A 24,664-nucleotide genomic window follows, 5' to 3' on the forward strand; every position below is an offset into this window, starting at 1 on the left:
ACACCAGAGGGAGTTCAACAAACCACGTGCAACCCAGATTCAGCTCAAACAAGGGAATTCATTCATATGATGATAAGAGCGCCCTCACTTCACACGGGTGTGATTTATTTTAAACAACAGCGTGGTGTGATTCCTTGTGTTTACTTTGAACAGATACATAACTTCAGATGAAATTGCCAAACCTCTGCGTTGAATGGCGAGCGACAGATAACTAAGTGTTATGAATTTGAATTACAGTTACTTGGTCAATGAGTAATAATTTGCACATGATGTATTATTAAGGCCAATCGGTTATTCTATTCTTTCAGACCTCAGACGGGAACCAACCAGCAGTGACCCACGTTGTGTTACAGTCAAAGATGTCCCCCGATGTGTGGTGCTGGTGTTTTAGGTCGTCTACCGACAGGGCACTGACACCATCGATTGATTCCGTTTTAATCCACTTTGCGTAGGTGGATGATTGTCGTTGTGATTATTTCATGACGTTAGACTTAACAATATGTTGGAACTGCCATGGAGAAATAAATAACTGGCTCCCAACATTACGCCGAAGCCTCCGACCATCCACAAGTTGCACTGGCCGAAGAAGAAGCGTCTTATTAGCTTGCCTTACACAAGCTAACAACCGAACCCAACACGTCAACAGCATCAGTACTAGCCAGCTTGCTAACAGTAGTTTTAGTTTTTTTGCATACTGCAATATAGTGCCAGCGCCAGGGCACAAAACGCCAGTGAACTATAGCTAGGATTAACCACTGAAGGTGAAACACGTTGGCATTTCCTATGCTCTGTGTAAATTAACTATCTGCACTTAAAATGTCAACCACTTCGTTGGAATCGTTGGACAAGGAGCTGCAGGAGCGGCTGAGAGAAGCATCTGCCATCGGGGATATCGATGAAGTTCGGACATTGGTGGAGAGTGGAGTAAATCTCAATTCACAGAACGAAATCAATGGGTGGTAAGTAGTAAAGTACTACAGTCTGACTCTGACCATTGTATTCATTACACATGGCTGAACCGTGTGATTAATCTGCAGCTTTCCAGTGACGTTTACTGAGATTTGAAGTCACTTAGACCTGGTCCAGCGCGACCAGGGCTAGAAGTCACTGTGCTAAGTGTCCTTGATGTGCGTGTCAAACTGTTTCTACAGGGTTTTAAAGCAGTTATTCTATCCTTTTACTCGACAACAAACGTGTTTAGCAGCTTGACCCGGCCACTTTTGTGTCTGCTCTGTGCCACAACAAGAGACTTTTGTGTCTTCACTGTAAGAAATGCATACATCCCTTCATTATGGAGGATTTTGGGACCGTTGAGTGGATTGGACACAGGACACTGTCCAGGACACTGGACACAGTCTATGACTTTAGACTTGACTGAGTTTGTTTTCAACTTGGACATTCTAACAGCCAAAGCACGTTTTAATAAAATGATAAAAGTACATAACCAGAGAGAAAGTGAGGACACCAATGTAAACAAGCCATAGTACTTTTTGAGTCTTTCAATCCTTTTAGCAGACCTTGTATTTCCTGTTCTTATTCTACAAACTGGTAATACAGTAATCAAACAAACATGTATATTATTTATATAGTACAATTACCACGATTTACACTGTAGATCTACTGCTATTTGAATTTATTTGGAGTTTGGAATGGCCCACAATGTATTGGGTATGTGAATGAATAATTGCATTGAATTGAATGGGGCTATGGGGTGTTATTCTAATTCGCTTATTTCCATCGCTCAAAAAGTATTATTTTTTTGTATATATCCTCTCTTCATAATGTAAATAATATCCCAAGCGGCACACTTTACTACTTATTTCTATGGAAATAAGCGAATTAGCACAACACCCCATAGCCTCATTCAATTCCCATTCAATGCAATTCATTGAGGGCTTATGTTAGGGGAAATAGCCAATAAGGAGTTTTTGCACAAAAAAACACCTGGTCCTCTTTGGTTGGGACGTAATGACTACAAAGAAAGGTAAGAAATTCTCCTTTAAGGTGATTTGGACATGGACACTGGAGACACAACTTAGACTTGAATTTAACTGAATACAACAGTGGTGATACCCCAGCAAAGTGGAATGGCTCTAGTGAGTGTGGTTATGAAATGGCTGGAAAATTACACACAGTAACTGTTGCTGTTGTATCAGTCTGAGAGGCCTGAGATATATTTAGTTGCGTGTGGGTGTCACGGATGACATGTTGTGAGCTTGTTTTGCTAGTTTTGGTGCGTGACATGCAGCAAAGTGACAACCTATCGTAGTCAATCTGCATTTTCTCCAAAGTGAGTCATTAAATAACATTCACTACAAGTATTGTATTGAAATCTTCTCGTTGTTCTAAACCCCACCACTGTAGGACATGCTTGCACTGGGCATGCAAGAGGAACCATAAGCACATAGTGTCGTACCTGCTCAACTCTGGAGCTGACAAAGAGATCCTCACAGCTAAAGATGAGCTGGCTGCACAGCTCACCTCTAAACCAGAGATCAAGCGACTGTTAGGAGGTACACTGAATATTTCTATATTTATATTCTATATGAATATTTCTTTAAATATTTGTATTAAGACTTCAGTGTACATGCCTTGTTGATGTAGGCCTAATATATATTCATGGCACATTGGATGCATGTACTGTTAAGTGTGATGAATAATAATATAATAATTCTCTGTAAAATAGAAATTCTAGCGTAGGCATGGTTATTTCTATAATTAACTCTTATTTCTAGAATGAAATGTTATTTTGACTGGGAAAGAGAACTTAACAGTTTCGTTGTGGTAAAAAACAATCCCCTACAAATAAATACTGCATTTTATATTATGTATTTTATGTACGTATTATGTTATGTATTTGTCACAGTTGAGGTGGAAGACACGCCTGAGGTCAAGGAGCCAGAGTTGCCAATCATCCCCAACTACCTGTCCAACCCACCCTTCCTGTACAGCAAGATGGACAACAAGGTAGATATCCTATTGGCCCAGCAGCAGCATCTCACCCAGAACGGCTCCTCCGGGGATCACACCGACGACCAGCACAGCGACCCAGCGTCCCTCTCCCCGACTCACGAGCCCCAGAGTCTGGTCCCCGACAACCCCATCCCAGGCACTAACACTAACCTTGTCACCCAGGCGGGCACTTTCATCCCCGTGGCTGAGCAGAATGGCGTAGCACCCAGTCCAGCCTCCAACCTCCACCACTCTGCCCTCAACGGCACCTTTCCCATGGACCTGTCCGTAGAGCCCCATCTGGTGAACCATGTCGACTACCCTCATACCGTGGCCCACAACGGAGCCGTGTGCTCTCCTCCGCTGGCCTCCCCCAGCCCCAGCACAGCTAGCAGCACTGGGAGCCAGGCCCAAGCCAGTGCTAATGCTGCTATGAGCAGACAGCAGTCTATCCCTCAGCCACTGAGCTGTCAGGCCGGAGGTCCCATGCCAGCTTTCCAGCCTTTCTTCTTTACCACCAACACTTTCCCTGTCAACGTGCAAGGTAAGGGTTCAAGCTAGGGCTGGGCGAGCAAAATCACATATCACTGTATAATATTTCAATATCGATAAATGTGATAATTGTTTATTTCACTCGTCTAGAACAGTCTAATAACTTAAGAACATTTCTTATAATCACTTTACTGTAATGCAGACTTTATGAACAGGAAAAGACAACTTTTAATCAGAATCAGTTGACCTTTAATTTAACCTCACATACAACAGAATTATAACCCAAATCCCTGATGATATCTAGCAAAATCATGTTCTCTAGAGAGCACATACAGTACTAACTACTACTTAGAAACAAGATGATAATGCCTGAGGTTCACTGATGAAGAGTAGATATGTGACTGTTCACTGTTGTCTATTTCCTTCATGCCACCATTAAAAGCTCTCTCTCTCTCTCTCTCTCTCTCTCTCGTGTTCCAGAGCTGGTACTGAAGGTGCGCATCCAGAATCCCCATGGGCGGGAGAATGACTTCATCGAGGTAGAACTGGAACGCCAGGAGCTGACTTACCGCTCCCTGCTCAGGGTCTGCTGCCGCGAGTTGGACATTAGTGCTGAGCATGTGGAAAAGATCCGCAAGTTGCCCAATACCATGCTAAGAAAGGTAAATAGGCAAATTGTGGTACATCCATACAGTATAGGTGCAGCTCAAGCACAAATCTAAATCCATTATCTGTGTCTGTGTTAATGTTACTTGGTTTGTTTTCACACTTTTCACCGTGCTGGATAACTGGATGCCAGCTACAGAGTAACACTAGATGCTCCGCCATCTTTGCTGTAATTAGAACCTGCAGAAATGATGTCTTGCAGCTTTAATATTGCCCTATGCCATTTTTATGTCAAAGCATATACGAGCATTGTTGATTTGAATTTGTCCTTTGCTAGGACAAGGACGTGGCACGACTGCAAGACTTCCAGGAGCTGGAGGTGGTGCTGGAGAAGGCCGAAGGCCTGTCCCTCTTCTCTGCTGGTGGCAGCCTCACCGACAGACCGTGCTTCAACATGAAGGCCTCCCGCCTCACCTACTAGTAGGGCCACCATGGAGCACCAGTTTCCCTCATGAAAACAGAGTCCTTAGCTCGCACCATTACCAGTGCTTCCCCTTTGTCGTCAAACGTTATCACAATTCACTTTGCGTTCTGTTTTGGTTCATGTTCATTTGTTCATCTGAACTTGCTTTTCCAGGTTGTGTAGCTATTGTCCTTCTCTGGCCATCACGCTGCTCCTGTGTACCCAGCCAGCGCTAAGTGCTTACTCATGCATGGTGACCTCAGTTAGGTGCGGAAATATTTGGGCCTGTCTCTCTCACTCCCTCCATGCGCTCTCTCTCCTATCGATGCACTTTGTGCCGAGGCTGCAGCGGAACAGCAGATGCTTGTCTTCCTTGAGTTGTGGACCTGAATGGGCCTCGGCAGTAGCCCTGTGTGGACTAACCCCTGGACTATGGTCATGGACAGTGACGACAGGAGGACTTTGCATTATCCTGCTGCCTGATAAGATCATTATTATGAGTCCGGAGCAATAGTGCAGCACAGTGGACTTGGACTGAGGACGTTATCAGGTGTTTTGTCTCCCATACGCATACATGCTGTAGGCATAAGTCTTTCCTGCAAAGGTTCTTCATTATCCGTCCATTATAACCAATAGGACAAAAGGGGTTTAGGAAGAAGACTCTGGGGACCGATGTTTGTCCTGTTTGCAGAGAACACATTTACGCTTCTATATATATATATATATATATATATATACATACACGTATATATACGTATCCACGTTAAGATGGACAACTTTCATATAGATATTTTGGTGTCTACTGATACAATTGATTTAAGATGGCTCTGTGGGCATAGTTCTTTGCGCTTTTTTTTGGCCAAGGTTTAATTGGCAAAGTGGAAGAGAATTTCTTTTTCTAGTGCAGATAAAATGTGCAATGATCAATCCTCACGTTTTATACAGCGTGTCACTGTTCCTGCTTAGCCCGCACGCACAAGCGATCTTTCTGCATAACAATGATATGACTCTCAACTGTGAATATAGTTTTTTTTCTTATGTGAAAATGTTACACATTTAGTACTAATTAACAGTAAGACCCTTCAGTGCACTTTGGGGGGTGACTAGGCTCGATTCTCAGCACATATTGGCACACAAAGCCGGCGTTTTTTAAGTTTAGCCTTCCATATGAAAATTGTCTGTTATCATTTAACTGTGATTAGAATTCAAACCAAATACTAATCTAGTCATCAAAGAATAGATTGTTCAGAATAGACTATCAGTGGTTTCGAGGGGGGGGGGGGGGGGGTCTGCCAGGGGCTGCCTACACTTTGTTCTGAAGTTATAGACTTTGTTTTCATCTGAATTGAAACCTGTAGCAAAGGATAAAGGACTAAACTACATTTTTGGGATGTTCCAGAAATGTTGGCTCTGTGGTGTATGTCATGTCTGTCTAAATTTAGTCTACATTGTGACGAGAATACTTTATATAGATTTTATTTTCCCTTCAAAGCAACAGAAAATTAATATATTATATAATCCTTAATTTTGGTTGTGAACTCTAATCTACCGGTAGTAGCGATGGTTATTTGAGGACAACTTGTAATTTGTTAATTTGCTTAGTGTTTATTCACTGTTTATTCTATTCGCTAATTGGGGCAGGAGCTTTACTGGAATCATTAATAGTGACAGACGTTGGAAACGGAGAATGAAACCTTAAGGATTCACACCTACAACTGTACCTGGTGTTAAGGTCACAACTGTACCTGGTGTTAAGGTCACAACTACAACTGTACCTGGTGTTAAGGTCACAACTACAACTGTACCTGGTGTTAAGGTCACAACTACAACTGTACCTGGTGTTAAGGAACAGAGAGCTTTTTATGCTGCTTAAGTGTCAACGCGGTTGACCGACGAGGAGGACCTTTTTAATTATGTTCTTTTAATTCGCAGCACTGCCTCGTTTGGGTTGAGTGGTTCAGTAAGTGTCCACTACACGTCTTACAATCAATAGTTACTAACCAAGGGGTAATTGTTTACTATTCAGATGTATACCTTAAGCTATTACTGTATTAGTATGTTTTCTGATATATTTTTTATTCATTTGTATTTTTTTAACAAGCTAGGCCTGTTGAGTTTGTGTCAAAACAAAAAACCCTACCATACCAGTGAAGGGCTTGAGTATACTTTGTTGTATTCGTAATGTGGGCACACAGAAAATGGCAGATCTACAAGCTCACAATGCTTGGGAGCGCAGCTATTTTCGGTGGGCAACACCAGCGGTCAACTAAGTATAAATCCGGCTTGAGGGTTAAAGGACGCTTGTGAATATTGGTGGGGAAAAATAATGTGTCAACGGAAAGTGTGCTGTGATGAGAGCAACTTGAAACATGTCTGAGTGGAACGATCAAGAATGTTTATGTTCACTGTTCACAAACTTATTCAATGCTTTATCGCGTGAAGGGGTGCCACAGGTGGAAGAGACGTATGGATGACGAATGACAATGTTGCATCTGGTCATTGTGTGCCCTTGCCTACTGGGAAACGCCACGGTTTGATTTGGGGTTTTATAGAATGTGTGGAAAGGAGATGACTAACTGCATTTGTTGGGTTGTTAATTGTTTTAGCAGGAGAAGAATACAGTTTGACTTAACCTATGCATTCAGAGTCTGATATTTTTATATGTCCTGTGTGCCTTAGGCACTGTTAAACCTGTGGTTTTGGTTCTGCACACCTGTATTTGCTCTTTGATAAAGCATGGTGAATAACTTGATCAATCCCCTGTTTCTTCCTAACATTAGCCTTGTGTCTTACGAAGGGTCATACAGCAGATATCAGACTGGAGTTGCAGGAACTGGTATATACTGTAGGTGTAAGTGTAACCCATCTAAGGAGAGCAAAAATCTGTGTACATTGGAATTCAGCTTTGGCCAGACTGGCCACTAGAGGGAGTAGAAAAACAAATGTTGACAGATTGAGCCAGAGATGCGGTTCAGTGGTTCTCAAATCAGGGTCCAGGGACCCTCGAGGTTCCTTGAGGGAGTTCCAAATGGACCCTTACATGTTTCTAACTGAGTTTTACAGTATGGGAAATGAACACAGTTTAGAACTACTGGATTAGTTCACTTGATAGTTACAAGGGAGAAGTCTACTAACACCCATTGGCAGTATACAATTTATATATATCAAAGTCAGAGGAATATGTCTGTTTTCATGTCGATTTAGTCAAGTTCATATGAGGCCCGTGATAGTGCAGACAAACATGACGGACTGCCAAGAACAGTTGGGTGTCAGAACTCATTCTGGAGAACAAAGTGTATGATGTGAAAAGAGTAGCCGGATATGAATTTTAAAACCTATCCAAATTGGAATGTATTTGAAGAGGGGTCAAATACATTGACATATATATATATATATATTTATATTGATGTTATATTAACATTAAACTAGTGTGTTCCCAATTAGTTGGGGGGGGGGGGGGGGGCACTTGTAATATCCTCATTTTATGACTGCAGGGCGGGATCCAAACTCTGGTCCCAGAATATACTATTGGGTTGTGGAATCTTATATACTACACTACAGCAACATTATAATGGAAATGCAAATTGCATGCACCAAATAATGAGAAGTAGGCTACTGTAAGTTAAATGTTAAAACAATAATAAAATGCTGCATAATTTTATGCAGTAATGTTTTTAAACTGAATTAGCTGATAATCATATGGTCTATATGTGTATAAATATGAATGTATAGATAGGACCATGCTTGCTTGTTCACAGCCCCATGGCCCCCGCTTTGCTGGGGCACCCAATGATGCTAATTACTATTGTATACCATAACCAAAGTATCTTTGATACAATCAAATGACTGGGAAGTAGGCTGACAATAATCCCATACTGTCCAGTTTAATGAAAAGTCTGATATTTGGAAATCGATGTTTTCTAAATGATGTAAAGCAATGCAATACACAATCAAAACAAAATAAATAATTACTTATTTTAATTGCGTGTGGGGGCGGTAAGGAACCTGGATATTGGATAGAGGGCACTGGCCCAAAAAAGGTTGAGAAACACTGCTTTATACTAGCGATCCATCCCGCTGTGCTTGTTGTGACTCCAGCCCCATCCATGCCAGTTTCCCGTACGCACTGTTTTGAAATGTATCACTGAGGCATGTGTAAGTCAAGAGCGCACAAGGAGTTTTGTTCCCTTTCCGATCTAAAGAACATAAACAAAGCGTTAAGTTGTGGTGACACGCATATGTGTGCGACACTTTGCCTCTTCTGTGATGTGAAGACAATAGTGTGTGTGTGGTGAGCAGATGTTCTGAAAGAGCTCTGCTACGTCACAAGAGGTAACAATATTACACGATACCAGCCAAGGGGAGTGATTATATGTGTGTGTGTGTGTGTGTGTTTGTATTACTATTCTTTTGAGGGCCAATTTAAATAAACAATGTAATATTAATCATTTGAGAAATAGAGTAGATGGGGGCCAGAATGTATTTTCTTTTCTTTTTCTCCTTTAAAACAATTGACTTGTATCGAGTTCATTTATACTTACTTGTATGCCACTTTCACACAACCAAAACATCGATCTACAAACTCACAGTGCGTTGCATTGCGAGTCGCGACACAATTTAACTCAAGCATTAGGGGTAGGGTTGAAAATGGCAAAACAAGAAGTAATTTCTAAAATGATCATCCTAAAATGTTAATGTCCAGGTATAGTATTACGTGTGTTTGTGAGTGTGTGTGTGTGTGTGTGTGTGTGTGTGTGTGTGTGTGTGTGCGTGAGTGCATGCAAAGGTGCATGTCTCGCCATGTGTCTAGCCCCTCTCTCTTTCTGGCCAGGGTCTAGGAATCAGCTTAGTGCCCTACTGTGGCTGGACGCGTCTCTCCCCTTTGTTATGGTGTCAGACGCCCATAATAAGCTTAGTATGAACAGTCATAACACCTTCATTGTTGTGTGAACCGGCTCCCTCGAGCCTCGGAACATGAGGTGAGCGAGACTGCGGAACCTGCACGGTGAAGGACGCCTAAGAGCATTTTAGAAATGGAGGCACAGGGCGACATTACTCACAGCTATGCACTGCTGTCAAATGTGCTTAGACCGTGGCCTTCGGTACGATTCGTGCACGTCTCTGAGGGATCACGCACAAAGCCATTATAACTCAGCTCACTGTACGTCACTGTAAACCCTGCTGTTGATATGCCCATGTGAAGATGATCTTTTTGCGGGGTACTTGGACTGAGGTATTTTCTGACCACATATAATATAAAGCTTAAGCCACTAGCTCAAGTCATTAAGTATCCACGTCTCCGTTGGGGAGTGTTTTCTTTTAAAAGCTGCCTACAGGACTACGGTGTTGCCAGCGTGTGCGTTTGCTAAATCGACTGTCAGCTTTAGGGACGTCAGAGAAGATGTCATTCCAAGATTCTCTGGCTTTGTGAAACCTTGTGAGGATGATGGAATGGTGGAAACACTTAGTCCTACATAGCAGTCCTATTTTTACCTTCACATAAATGGTTGTTTCTCACAATTGAAGCACGTTAACACCGTCACATCGAGTCCTTGCATGGGGCATCACCAGAAAACATCAGTGATGCCTGTTTCTGATACTACAGTATATGAAGTGAAACCCCACTTACAGAATGAGATGACCATGCAGCAGAGCTATGCTCACCTTGGCAGACTTTCTGGAGGTGTTAGGTTCATGAGCAAAGTAACACGGTTCGTTTTGGGTGTAGCACATTAAATAAACCTTGTGACATTGATTAGGACCAGTGAGACAGATTAGGTTGTGGCCCCTTCGTGTCAGCGCTATCCAGCCCTCTCTCTAAGTCCATGAAGCATTTCTTCTGGGGTCGCCAGCCAGAGGAAGGCCCAAGAAATCTAAGCCAACTAAACCTACTACCCCTGGACAAGTCTATACATTTTTCATCTTTATCCAAAGAGTTCCTTCAATCATATTAATTATATTCCTTATATATTGTCTTATATTGTTCTAAATTTGGGTGGTACCAAATCATAGTCGTTGTGGCTGTGGGTGTCAATGTCAAGATGACATTTTGGGATTTCTTGTGGTTTCTGAGATTAGCTGTGGACAGCATAGACTCATGGACAAACAGAAGGACAGACAGACTATTCTAGAATCTAGATAATTGGTTCCCAACCTTTTTATACTAAAGTACCACCCGAAAATATTTGGCTTTCCAAGTACCACCATAATAACTGATGTTAAAATACAGGAGCGTATACCTGCCCTTTTTGTTCCATTCCTAAACCAATAATGCTGCTTCTCTGACAAAACAAAGTGTCTAATCACTAATCAGCACAACTGATGAAATTTCTAATGTGATTAATCCGTTCTCAAATCTTCCTATTAACGGCTAGGGGTGCTGTCATGCTCATTTCAGCACGGATGGATAGCCAATTTCAACCAATTGCTTGGTCAGAAGAACTACCTGTAGTAATATAAATATTTCATTCCACTTTTTTCTCTTTTGGGCACTGCATGTACCACCAGAGGGGGGCTCAAGTACCAACGTTGGTGGTTGGGAACCTCTGATCTAGATGGCCTGTCCATCCACTGATTTGGGAATTTGTCATAGACTCCATGCATCCATCTATCCATCTTCAACCATTTGGAATTGACACAGAGGTCTAAGATAGGACAGAGTTCTGCACTTGTTAATCAACTGTTTATTGTGCTTCTCATGATCCAAACTGTAGACAGTAAGAATGCCCGGTCCTGTTCCAAAATAAATAATACTGGGAGACATTGAACTGTGTTATTGAATTTTTTTTGCAGCATACCACCACACTGCGCCGCAAGGGAAACCAAACAACAATATGTGAGACATCATGCTTGTTTTGAGACCAGACTCAGAAAGATGCCAAGGGGCGCACCATGCAAGGTCAAAGTCAAGGTCGGTCTGCAGACACAATACATGTGTTAAAGGCAGATAGGCCATGCAAGGGCACCGCAGGGGGTCGTCCTTGTGGCTTTATTCAATATGTGGCATGCCCTGCAGCCCCTCCAGTGTCTGTCGGCTATGCTGGGAATGCAAGGTCTTTAAGGTTAGGGGGCTTCAGGGAGGCAGCGGGCCAGGACACATCCAGATTCACTGGTGGAAAGTAACAAAGTACATTTACTCAAGTACTGTTGAGGTGCTTTTACTTTACTTGAGTACATCCGTTTTTCAATACTTTAAAGAGGTGCTTAAATATTACTTTGTACCATATTATTTGAAAAACCTTAGTTGCAACTTACTTCCTGGATACTGATTCTTAATACAAAACAGACATTTTGAATACAGGACATATTAGTACCTACAGTACATTGAAGTGTAGAGTATGTATTTATAAACTGTGGTATTAGTACTTTAACTTAAGTCAAAAAGAAAAGATAATGTCTTCTCACTGTCGAGATTGCAGCACGAGTGCGCTTGTTGATTTGCGTGCATTCATGAGCTCACATGCACTGGCGGGCGTCAGTGTCTGCATGGAAGGCAGGATGGCCGCCTATTGCCCAAATAATATTCCTTCGTATGATGGTGTCCTGTGCCCATCTACTAGCTCACTGTGAGCTTGTAGATCAGATATGTTTGGCACTTGGACACCGCCGTCGTATATATCAGGCAACTTGAGATAATATTGCATTATGACTTCTCACAAAAAAAAAGGAAAAATATTATGTTTTTTTGTTTGTTTGTTTCTTTTCTTGAGGAAATGAAGAGCCAGACCACTCATAACATCTCTGAGGATAGAATTCTGGATGAGCAGGACATGTGCAGCATTTTGTACAAAACGGGCTACTCCTGAAAACTTTGGAAGGCAATCTTAGCTAATCAGTGTAGAATCTGAGAAATCCAACAGGCTCGTCTTGGATGAAATCTGTGCGACTAACATAAATAATGTGTTTTGCAGAAATCGGCCTCATGGTGACGCTATAACCGGCAGATGTGGAGGAATGCAGGGAAAATGTTTTTCCATTGCCTCTAGGGAGTGCCCATACATAAGTTGTATACAGATCGATGCAGTTATAGGTAAAAACAGAAAATGGCCTGTTATAGCACCACCGTGAGGCTGATTTGGGAAAGAAATAGTGGCATGTCGTCCTCGGCCTAGTGGAAATGTGCGTGTATAATTTCATGGAAATTGGACACTGTGTTTGTGATTTGTTGATGTGTTGATCACATGACTATGGAGATAGTGTATACCAAATTGTGTGATGTATGGATAAAATGTGTACGAGTTATCTACAGAAATGTGCTTTGCCTAAATCGGCCTCATGGTGGCACTATAACAGGCCGTTGAGGAATATTTGGGGCAGAGGTTCGTAGTTGGGCATCCAGGGAGTGTGCGTGCAAAGTTTGGCATGGATCGGGCCAACAGTGCCGGAGATTAGCTGATAACGGACGGACGGAAGGGGACACACACACACACACACACACACACACACACACACACAGACGGAGTGCAAAACATACTCTCTCCCCATGCCTTTGGCCTGGTGGAGACAAAAATCTAAAAAAAAATGACAATAATGGAGCTTGGAATTTAGCTTGGTCCACCCATTCCTGGGACAAGTGAGAATGGTCCAGTGAAGAAAAAATGTAATAAAATAAAAGTCATTGTGGTTGCATGGGATTTTTCTCTATCTTCACTATCACTAAACACGGGTGAAATTCATTGGAACACCTGCCTGTAGAAAAAAACAGGGATGTGGGCAGGGAAACAAACGTATATACCTTCTATGATGTCACTGAGCATCATGAAGGTAGTGAAAGACCCACCCACCTCAGACATCAGCAAGGCTTAAGGCAACAAGAAATATGACCAACGGGTTTCGACCTAGCAGGTATCCATCAGTGCTTCTTTTTTTCTATTTTTAATGTGTAGTACACTACAGTTTGTCTGTTCGAGTCTGTATAGGAAACAAACTGAATGTCAAGTTAGTATGTATGCTGTGCATGTGCATATATGAAATGTACACTTCTCTGCTGTAGGTGTGCGTGTGTGCGTGCGTGCTTGCGTGCAAGTGTGTATGTGCGTGTGCGCATCACAGCAGCAGCAGGGGGTAGGGCTGGAGTGTATTGGGCCTCTTTGGGCACAGCAGGGGAGCAGCTTGGGAAGCACAGATTGTGGAAGAACACATTTAAAACTCTCTCTCTCTCTCTCTCTCTCTCAATTCAATTTTCAATTCAGGGGCTTTGTTGCCATGAAAAAACATACGTTTACATTGCCATGGAACAAAACAATCAAAACAACAATGTATGTACAAATAAATATTGGATATAAATGGGAATAAAATACAAGTTTAAACAGAGCCTTTACATTTACATTGCAACTTTGAGGGAAAACTCATAAAACTATATAAAAAAAGTATTGTGCATTTTCTGTCAGAAATAGTTACATCCATCCATATACTGTAGGAGGTTAACTTGGTATAAACTTTAGAAATTTGTATTCCAATGTTTTTCATTCACTTGGTATAAAACATGTGCGACAAATAGCAGCAATTTATTCAAATGTAATTAAAGATAGTTGCTCTGTTCATATAGTATTTCTATGTAAGCTATTTTTGTTGTAAACAGTGCAGGGATACACACAATGATTTTGGTTATTATTCCTCTTGTCTTTCCTCTCCCACACCCCACCACACCACACCACACCACTCTCTCTACGTGTGAAAAGTGGACTGACTAAGTAAATCAAATGGCAGGTGTGGGGAATAAGGCTGGGGTTGCCATGGCAATCAATTGGCTCAGGCAAAGTCTGCAAATTGGACAGGTGAGGGGATTTAGGCTCATTAGGTCCACTGGCAGAGCCTGACCAGAGCCTTTTCTGGTAGTTCTGCACAACCGCGTATCCGACCGACTCAAGGCCGGGCACTGCACTCCCTGTGGTGGTGTGGCACGCATGTGTTGAAGTTGAAGTCGGTGGGGGCAAGCAAACGGTTCTCGAGTTACGTGGATTACAGACGTACACGTGTACTGAGACGTGGTGCATTTATAGTAGGATGTTATATTATCAGGCCAGGCCCCACTACTTTATGGGCCATTTGAAGCGACCAACCCCAGTACGGAGGCGTTCAGCCGGGTCCAATGCCAGCGTGGTAGATACTGTATATACAAGCATTAAGACAAACGGATATGTTGGCACTCATGGAAAGCACTAGGAAATTCCCTTTGGATTGAGAGGTTAATGTAAAGTGTTGAACTTGTTTCTCATTGTTTATGTGACTACTTAAGTTTATGGTTATGTGATGAATGATGGGTTATGGATTATAGGATTATGGGTGTTGATGAATTGAAAATGGAGGACCCTGATGTAAATAAATCTTAGTGCTTTTTCTGGTTTTATCCTCATAGCAGATTTTGTATTGACCTGTACTATCTTTGAAATGTACCTACAAACTGTTACTACAATTTTCAATCAATCAATCAACTACTATCGCTCTGCCTTCATAAGACTTCTCTTTGACATACACTTTATAGTATATCTGTCATTTATTAGTAATATAAGTATTTGACCTTACCCTGGCTGTTTACAGTTGTAAGGTAGAATCCAAAACCCAACTTGTAATTTATACTTCATGTTCGCTAAACTAAATCAGCAGGTTCTTATACATTATTGTTTCATTAGTTGTGTAATGTATTGTGTATTGTATCATTACAAGACTGGTGCTGCTGACTGGTGTTTTGTTTTGCAAAGACTTGCTTTATTGAAAGTGTCATTGAACCACATGGCATTTATTCTGTTTTGAGTCCTTTCCACACTTCCTGGAATTGGCTTATTGTGGAATTAGAGCAGCTTCTCACAACAAGACATCAAGCTGTTCGGACCACACTTGGCCTCTTGCATGTGAGAGTTGTGACAGCATTTTGTCTTTATAGTATCCGGACAGCCTGACACTTTGTCAGGACATATTTTGAGTAACGTTCAAAATGTCCACACTAGGGCCGCAACTATAGATTTATTTTGTGTAGGTATTCTTCTATTCTATTGATCACTTATCGATAAGCGTTATTTTTAAATATATATAAAATATATATTCTATGCTATATGAAATATATTCATTATTTCATACTTTGTCACACAACAGTGCTATTTTACTATAAAAGTGTGTTTTTGAAAATGACATGCCGAATATAGGGATTGATTAGGCCTATTAATTGATTATTGTATTAAATGATCAACCATCAATACTTTTGTGCACCTCTAGTCCACACCACACACTGATGTCTCATGTATTTCAGTGTTTGAAATTGGCATCACTGGTGTTGCTGCAATTAATGATGGTTGGGCGTCTTGCTAATGTTCAAGTCTTCATTTTTAAGTTTAACCACTCAAGTCCTATATATCCTGGACCAGTGGTGGACACTACTGTATCAAAGTACATTTTTTCAGCATCTGCACTTTACTTCAGTAGGCTATATGTATTTTGTCACTATTATCTATTATTCTTTGATCATTTCTGGAAAGTTGTTTAGGAAATTTTCTAAATTTCAATACAGCAGAGCATTGATATTAAAAACAGTACTTGCCTGCCTAAGCTACAATGTAGCCTGACGTAGCGTTGTGGGCTCGAGTCCCGATCCTTTAATTGCAGTGTGTCACTCGCCATCTCTCTCTCTCCATTTCAGCCTAATGAGAAAAAAAGAAAGAAAAAAAATGTACTTATGTGTTCCCTAGTTTGAATACTTTTCAAAGCATACACTCCAGTAGCCTAGACTGGGAAACAATCCTGGTCACGTGAATTCACAATATCTTGCGTCTTCTGCAGACACATGCCTAATGTGAATTCACGCGACTGGGATGGGATGGTTTACCAGCCTAAGCCTATACTTTAACTCAAGTACAAATTTCAAGGAGCAACCTTCATTTGTAGTTGAGTAATATTTGACCAATACCTATTTGACTCAAGTACTGGAGTTGAGTACTTTGTCCAGGTGTGTAATGCCCCCTTGTGGCACAGTGTAGCTATAGCTCTGTATATGTTGTCTTTGGCAGGCAAGGAACACAGGGACTATTTTAGTAGAAAAGACTAACATTACATTACATTACATAACACCAGATGATGAGCTACTTGATGAGTAGCATAGCTTGGGAAGTACTACTGGGAGCCGATGGTAGGTGTGGCACTCCACCTCAGCAATCCATCTCCCAGGAGTATAGCGCATTGTAACAGGGATAGACAGATAAGCCGATCGACCTACTTCTACATAAAACCAAATGAGAAAATGAATTACTATAGGCTATGATATGTATGATTGATGAACTTTTATCTTTTTGAGGGGCAGGATCCGCCGGGAGAATCTAGACGCAGCTGTGCGACATGAGACTAATTCATTAGAGCGACAGAGAGAGCGAGGAGTGTGTGTGTGTACGTGTGTGCGTTAATTTAACAAATTGGTGCAGAGGATCAGAAATCAGCAGAGAGTGATCGACGTTTGCGCTATCTATGCAGCCGAATTGAAGTGGACTCGGTCCCAGACTTTTTTTTCCTCCCTGGAAATAAAAACGTCTGGGTTTCCGAGGCTAAGGCTACAGTGACAGGCTGTGCTTATAAGGTTCAAGGATATCTTTATTATCACAGGGGAGAATTCATTGCAGCCTTATCATGAAGAATACAAAATACAACATCAACACACTGAGTATGGTGCCATCTTCTGGAGAATGACACTTCAGTTGCAAGAAATGCAGTCTAAAACTAGAAAAAGTTCCCCTCGCACAGGTCTCGACCAGGCCAGGTCGGATTGTGGCCTCCTGGTGGCGCTATAATAGGCCAATGTGAAAAGGGTGCCATTTGTTCTTACACCATTGATGGCAATTGGATGATTTGAAGCATTTTGTTCCAAAAATGTGTTTTGCAAACATCCACCTGTTGGTGGCGCTATAACAGGCCAATGTAAAAAGGGTGGGATATATTCCTCGGCCTAGTAGGAAAGTCTGTGAAAGATTTCACGTAAATTGCACACTGCGTTCATGGTTTGAGGCTTTTTGTTTCAAAAGAGCCAATCCTGCAAACTTTGAAAGCCAATGTTTTCAAAATTCTGCCTCCTGGTGGCACTATAACAAGCCGTTCTGGAAAATTTGGGGCAGAGGTTCATCGTTGGGATTGTGTGTGTAAAATTTGGCATTGACTGAGTTATCGGTGCCGGAGATTAGCTGTTCACAGACGGACGGATGGACGGACACACGGACGGAGTGCAAAACATATACTCTCTCTCTCCCCATGCCTTCGGCCTGGAGACAATATTCGTACTGAATTGAAGTTTCATCTGACAGCAGGGCACAAGTAGACCTAGTCCCTAAAAGAAAATAGCCTACTATGCTAGCTAATTATTAGTTCTAATAAGAACTCGACATAGCGTGCGTATTCCATGTCGCAAGTTGAAATGGCATATAGGCTAGGCCTATTTACAGTTGTATGTATTGTCAATAAAGACTGGGCTAAGTTTTTCTCCTGGAGAATATTCACATATTGTCAAAACATTATAAAACTAACCATTTATGACATTATAATAATTGTGTTTTGGCTTCATGTTTATCCATACACATTTTTGTAATGACAGCTTGCTCTCACTCACTCCGACTTTGCAAGCTAAGGGTTAAAATGGCTGAGTCCTTACGCACAGGTGTCTCGCCAGTCCCATGAGCGAATAACGCAGCTTGCAGTCCATTGGAGAACCCTTTCCTTTTTTTCTTTAATTAAATTCATCATAACTGTAACTCAGCTGGGATTTGCTGTGGGATAGACGCGCCACTGTAATTCATGTATCTTAAGTAATAAGGTTTGCATACCGCAAGCCTAATCTCTTAGGACTATTAAACGCGGAGCAACGGACTTGGGGAGCTCTCCACTCCATGGCAGACGCTATGCGTCTCTCGGCTATATTTGGTTGATGTCCTGTGGTTTGATCTTAGTTTTATAATAAGTTCACCGGTATTTTTGAAGGGACCTTTTCCGCACCACAACACAAATCGTTTGCTTCCACGGTGGTTATCATCATCGTCCCGTTACGCGCAGGACATGTGGTGGATGCTGTTTCCCCGATGGATTTGGTTCCTGCTTGGACAGTGTTATATTTTGCTCCTGTACATAGACAACAGCTGCCGTGTGCGGGCCATGCCGATGCCAATGTCGTCCGTGGCAAAGGTGGTGTACTCCCACGCGGGCATGTGCCCGAACGAGATGAACCCCAACCTGTGGGTGGACGCCATGAGTACCTGCATGCGCGAGTGTGAATCTGACCAGGTGAGTTTTATATGAACCAGCGATATCTCTGCGCACACTCAGTGGAAATAAAGTCCAGTGAGTGGACCACGTTGACATTTGGAGAGCAGTGCACTCACGTGCTGTTTTGTTTCTCAAATTGTTGTAGGATAGCCTATATATGATTTTATAAAAAAGTAGCTCTGGTCCTTATCTCTACAATGCCGCAAAGGCAATAAGGCATTAGAGGACGGCTATAATAATAAAGGTGCATTAGCCTAATAATTGCGAATATTGCAACATATAAGAATTATATAGGTCACTCCTGTTGAAGATTTAGCAAGATGTTGTAGGCTACAATATTCTAGTAACCATAATATTGGTTTACTGTACATAGGCTATTATGAAAGTGCAAACAGATTGATGTTTGTACCTACCATTATGTAGCCTATATTAGGCTACTGTTGTGATGTAGCCTAATAATTTAAATCACCTGTCATATTTTACACCTTTAGGCACAGCTGCTTAATGGTTACTATATCATTCACTGCAGTATTTTGTGATTTGCTATTCATTTGACTTTTGTGCAGGTATTAGGATATAGTATAGGGAAGGCTACTTATGTGCAGGGGAGGATTGACGTTATAAAATGTTAAGCCAAACGCAATAAGGCACAAAGGGACTCCCCCACTTACTATAAATATACTGATCCAAAGGCAGATACATTTACATCAAATCACAGGTAAACCACACATGCACCTATTGACAAATCCATTATGGTAGGCTGTGTGGTAGGCCTATACAAGAATACTGTGATTTCTGTGTTTGAATTCCCCATTACCTTTTAATATTCAAGGGCTTCAACTGACAGCTGCCAATAATGTTTCTAATATTTTTTATTTAGCAAATAGTCAAATTCTAGCACTGAAATGTGCTAGAATCCAGTAGTATTTGACAAGCTGTCTGCCATAGAAACATGAACTTTTAAGCCTTTTCCTTATAATGTCTCTGGATCATGGATGCATCAGACTGCACTAAAATTGTTTTATTTATTAGATCCCCATTATCTTAAATAAATATTATATTTTGATGTCGATGTTGAATATGTAATTGCTCTATTTGAGCTATCAAATGTACAGGTGTTTTATGTTTTCAATCTCCCGACATGCAGGACTGCGAGACATTTGAGAAGTGCTGCAACAACGTGTGTGGCAACAAGAGCTGTGTGGCAGCACGCTACATGGACATCAAGGGCAACAGGGGCCCCATTGGAATGCCGAAGGGCGCCACCTGTGACAAGTTCATGTGCAGCCAGCAGGGCTCCGAGTGTGACATCTGGGATGGCCAGCCCGTGTGTAAGTGCCGCGACCGCTGCGAGAGAGAGCCCCACTTCACCTGTGCTTCCGACGGCATGACTTACTATAACAAGTGCTACATGGATGCAGAGGCGTGCTCTAAGGGTATCTCCATCTCTGTGGTCACCTGCAGGTAAAAATGTTAAGTACTTTTTAAGTATCTTTTATCATCCGTTCGCCGCTATGCCGAGGTAAAGTCATTTCATGCTATGAATGAGTAAACTGTAAACATCCTGGGACTACTGGGACTCATCTGAAAGTAAACTAATGTGACCCTTGCAGTGCATGTTTGAATGTCGTACGTATTGATCTGGTTTCACTGTAGCCGACAAATACAAGGGCTGATCAAATGGTTCAATCTGGCTTTGTTCAAAGACTATTATGAGCCGTTTCCTTACACCGAATGCAATGTGATCAGGCAATTGTCTCAGCCTTCCTGGTACATGGGTTGCTGACCTTCACATTTTTATATTATCATGGATGTTGGGGAACAGGAAGCAAAGCAAAGTTTGTTTTGTCTCCAAAATATATTCCTCTGTTTAATTACAACCACGTTACAGAAATTATTTTATGGTGACAGTTAATCTTGTAACTAGTCTTTTACTACACTCATAACCCCTAGCTTCTTTGATGGGTATTTCAATCAAGCAGGACATTGAGTCTCTACTTACTTGACTTACCCACAGGTTCCACTTGATGTGGCCAAACACCAGCCCCATCCCTGTGGAGACCACGCTACGACCCACCACTGCACTCCAGACCACCCTACCTGCCGACATCCACCCCCCAACCATGCTCAGTGGCCCCACACAACAAGCGGTATTTGCTGGCGAGACGGCCAGCTTCCTGTGTGAGGTGTCCGGGAAGCCACGTCCCGAAATCACCTGGGAGAAACAGCTGGAGGGCAGGGAGAACGTCATAATGAGGCCCAATCACGTCCGAGGGAATGTCGTGGTCACCAACATCGGCCAGCTGGTCATATACAATACCCAACCTCAGGATTCTGGCATTTATACGTGCACGGCCAAAAATGTCGGCGGCACCATCTCAACGCACTTCCCCTTGGTTGTCATCAGGAGGGAAACGAGGGGTAAGAGTGCTGAGGGCAATGGTACTAACTTGCCATTTCCAGCTGAGGAGTGCCTGAAAACACCCGACACAGGAGACTGTGGCGAGGAGAGCATGAGTTGGTACTATGAGTCAAAGAGGAACAATTGCTTCACCTTCACATACAGCCAGTGCAATAAAAACCGCAACCACTTTGACACCTACCAAGGCTGTATGCTGTCATGTGGTGCAGAACTAGCGGCCCCCTGCAGCCTACCCAGCCTTCAGGGCCCCTGTAAGGCCTATGAGCCTCGCTGGGCATACAGCAGCAGCCTCAAACAGTGTCAATCTTTTGTCTACGGAGGCTGCGGAGGCAACGAGAACAACTTTGAATCCAAGGAAGCCTGCGAGGAGATGTGCCCATTTCCAAAGAACCACAACTGCAAGATGTGCAAGCCACGGGGGAAGATGGTGGCCAGCTTCTGCAAGAGTGACTTTGTGATCTTGGGGCGCGTCACAGAGCTGACGGAGGAGCAAGAGTCGGGCCACGCCCTGGTGACGGTGGAGGAGATCTTGAAGGACGAGAAGATGGGTCTCAAGTTCTTCGGCCAGGAGCCGTTGGAGGTGACACTCCTGAACATGGACTGGACCTGCCCCTGCCCCAACATCACCATGGCCCCAGACGGGCAGCTCATCATCATGGGAGACGTGCAGAATGGCATGGCCGTCCTGCAGCCGGACAGCTTCGTAGGCTCCTCCAGCGCACGGAGGGTGAGGAAACTCCGCGAGGTAGTCCACAAGAAGACTTGTGACTTTCTCAAAGACTTCTCCACCATCCAGTGACGGGCTTCAATGTTTCCTAACCAGGACAGGTGGACTCTTTTCAAAAGTAATTCTGGGTTTGAAGTTCCATTGACCTCACCAGTCTGACTGACTGTCAGTAACCATAAAGCTATTAGTCTGTTAAGCTATTAGTCTGTTATCTGGAGGTTGTTGGTGCCTATTTGTTTCTGTTTTCCTTCATTCCTTATTGCTGTGTAGATACTGTACCAAGGAATACATTTGTGACCTTCATAATGCATTTAACTTTTTTAATGTTGTATTCTACAGTCTACTTTGCACATTATTTGTGGACAGTGGCAGTGGCTAACTCGAGATGTGTTTAATTTAGTGCAAACTATAGATCACAATCAAGGTGTATTCACTGAAGAAATAGCCTAGTTATAGTGAAAAGCACTTAACCTGTACTGTACAGAATATTTAATCTTTGTAACAGTTTTAAAGCTATAATCCAGGAAACTGTATTTTTTTTAACAAATGTGTATTGTAGAGTATGTTTAATATAGGCTAGCTAGCACATCTGCCTGCTCTTCCATTGAGACATGTTTGACCCTGGGTCAGCCACCTACTGGTTGACAATGTCAACAAAGTTATTTGAAGCAGACGGCACACCAGATTGGACACTAGATGCACTGCCATCTTTATTGTAGTTTGGACATTGTTACAACGACCTCACCCCCTTTGTAGAGGGAGAGAACGGACATAAAACATATGGATTGTAGCTTTAAATTAAACAAGAAATTGCCTTATGCATTACGTTTTAATTAATCTAATGGCATTCATGTAGCTGAATGCCTTAATATGATTGCTACTTTTGCATTACGCTGTGTGGGTATATTCTCAAACTATTTTGTAATATATGTTCTGAGCACTTGAGCTCACAATAATGCAATGTAAAACCTCGTTTTATCTACCAGAATCAAATAAGCTATTTGGTTCCACTGGATTTATCTACTTAACTTCATATTTATTGTTTTGATCTTTTGAACTTTTACGGTGGTGACCAAATATAGTCAATATATCTGTTAATTTACTTAGGAGCAGAGTACAGATACTCTTATCTCATATATAACTTATTAGTGTTCATTCTAACTTAATGAAACATGATGGTAAATAAAGATGACGTATAAAGAAACTCTCTTGTGTTTGCAATTGTCAATGCTCCATGATGTTGTGTTGCTTTATATACCCTATGCACCTTCACATGAAATCAAAGCAGTCTAATGTAACCACTTTCAACATGGCATCCATCATTTGGGAAGATCGTTATAGGTAAAAAATATTCACACATTTTCAAAATTGTTAAGACTGTAGGAGAAAACCTTCGCACACCTAGACATTAGGCATATGCACAGGTGCGTAGGCCAGTGGACATCAATGAAAGCAATAAGGTACACCCGCACACTGTGTATTTGCTCGGTAAAATATTGTCTTATTTAATGAAGCAACGTGCACATGCCTCAGGAAGGTCCGGAGGGAGGGACCGAAAATAGGGAGGGACCGAAAAGTATTGTCATTAAATAAGACAATACACATGTACCGAGCAAATACACAGTGTGTGCGAGTGTACCTTATTGCTTTCATCAAAATTGTTAAGACAAATTGTCAATGTTCAAAAATAGTGTCGCTTCATGGCGTGTTGTGACTGTGAGCTTGTAGATCGTCTATTATTTTCACTATTTGCTGTGCAACAAAATATGTATATGGCTTAAGTAGCCTCGGTCCCAGTCTTACTCTTACTCATCTGCAAAGAGAAAAGCCTGGCCACAACCTAAGGCAGAGAGTGTATCAGCAGAAGTGTCGGGCCGGAACATTCGTCAGATGTATTTCCCCCGGATACGATATGTTTTGACCAATCGCAACACTTAGATTAGAACGTAAGCAGATTTGTAAAGCACCAACATCATTTCCTTGAATGGTAATTCCGCTAAAATCCCGCTACTTCCGCCGATACACTCTACAGCGTAGGTCTTGTCCAGCGTGTGGCTTAAGTGTGTGTACAGGCCAGCATGTTAGCATACGGTTTTGTAGGCCACTAGTTCCCCAACACTGGGTCGGACTCTGGACCCATTTGTGGGTTGCGGACACATTTTTAACTGACCTTTGTTTTTCTACATTTAAAAATATACATTATTTCAAATAGCAGAAATTATCTTGAATTAAAAATTAAATGTAATGATTTTCTCAGTAATTTCATGAAGAAATTCCATAAATTAGAAATGTTTAAGAAGTAGTGACAATAGCCAATCTACAAGCTCACAACGCTTGTATTAAAGATATGCTATTTTCACTAGTTCGGGTCCCCGGCGGGGAGACATCAAATTTCTCTTTTGAGTCACAGGCTCAAAAGTTTGGGAACCACTGTTCTAGGCTTCTTCCTCACGCAGCGAGAGCAGTTTGGCATTAAAATGTGGAGCAGGTCACATTCCAGCCCAGCTGTGGAGGCCTGCAGAGTCTATGTGTTGTGTTGTGTCTGGGTCTGACTGGGGCCCTCGCATAGCACACAGTCACACACTCCACCCACCCTCCATCAGATCCTTTCATGTGCAAGAAAGAGGCCAGCGTGAAGGGAAAGAGGACCAAGAAAGACATGTTGGCTGACTCTCTCTCTCTCTCTCTCTCTCTCTCTCTCTCTCTCTGCCATTTCTGCGTCAAAGGGGCATAGTGTGAGGAAAATAAGAACGGAGAAGCATGGAAGGTACGA

The 24,664-nt window shown here is 42.2% G+C and overlaps 2 protein-coding genes across 2 annotated transcripts; both read left to right on the top strand.

Moving 5' to 3' along the window:
- Positions 1 to 361: 361 nt before the first annotated feature.
- On the top strand, positions 362 to 5,771 carry ankrd40 (ankyrin repeat domain 40). The gene is made up of 5 exons (XM_080775289.1): positions 362 to 959; positions 2,365 to 2,513; positions 2,867 to 3,496; positions 3,925 to 4,106; positions 4,388 to 5,771. Exons 1-5 carry the CDS (start codon positions 817 to 819, stop codon positions 4,529 to 4,531), a joined length of 1,248 nt encoding a protein of 415 aa, XP_080631415.1. The 5' UTR covers positions 362 to 816; the 3' UTR covers positions 4,532 to 5,771.
- A 12,764-nt stretch (positions 5,772 to 18,535) lies between these two features.
- wfikkn2a (info WAP, follistatin/kazal, immunoglobulin, kunitz and netrin domain containing 2a) lies at positions 18,536 to 21,963 on the top strand (the record flags this gene model as incomplete). Its single annotated transcript, XM_080775672.1, has 3 exons — positions 18,536 to 18,760; positions 19,890 to 20,206; positions 20,760 to 21,963. The coding sequence occupies 3 exons, from the start codon at positions 18,536 to 18,538 to the stop codon at positions 21,961 to 21,963; spliced, it is 1,746 nt and encodes a 581-aa protein (XP_080631798.1).
- Positions 21,964 to 24,664: the final 2,701 nt, after the last annotated feature.

The sequence above is a fragment of the Protomyctophum bolini genome (genome assembly GCF_963924005.1).
Source record: "Protomyctophum bolini genome assembly, chromosome: 11".
Lineage (NCBI taxonomy): Eukaryota > Metazoa > Chordata > Actinopteri > Myctophiformes > Myctophidae > Protomyctophum > Protomyctophum bolini.

Excerpts from the sequence above, each read along its gene's own strand:
- ankrd40 (XM_080775289.1), top strand. The coding sequence starts at position 817 with ATGTCAACCACTTCGTTGGAATCGTTGGACAAGGAGCTGCAGGAGCGG. Across the intron at positions 960-2,364 it reads CAGAACGAAATCAATGGGTG|GACATGCTTGCACTGGGCAT; the intron begins GTAAGTAGTAAA and ends CCACCACTGTAG. Across the intron at positions 2,514-2,866 it reads GATCAAGCGACTGTTAGGAG|TTGAGGTGGAAGACACGCCT; the intron begins GTACACTGAATA and ends TATTTGTCACAG.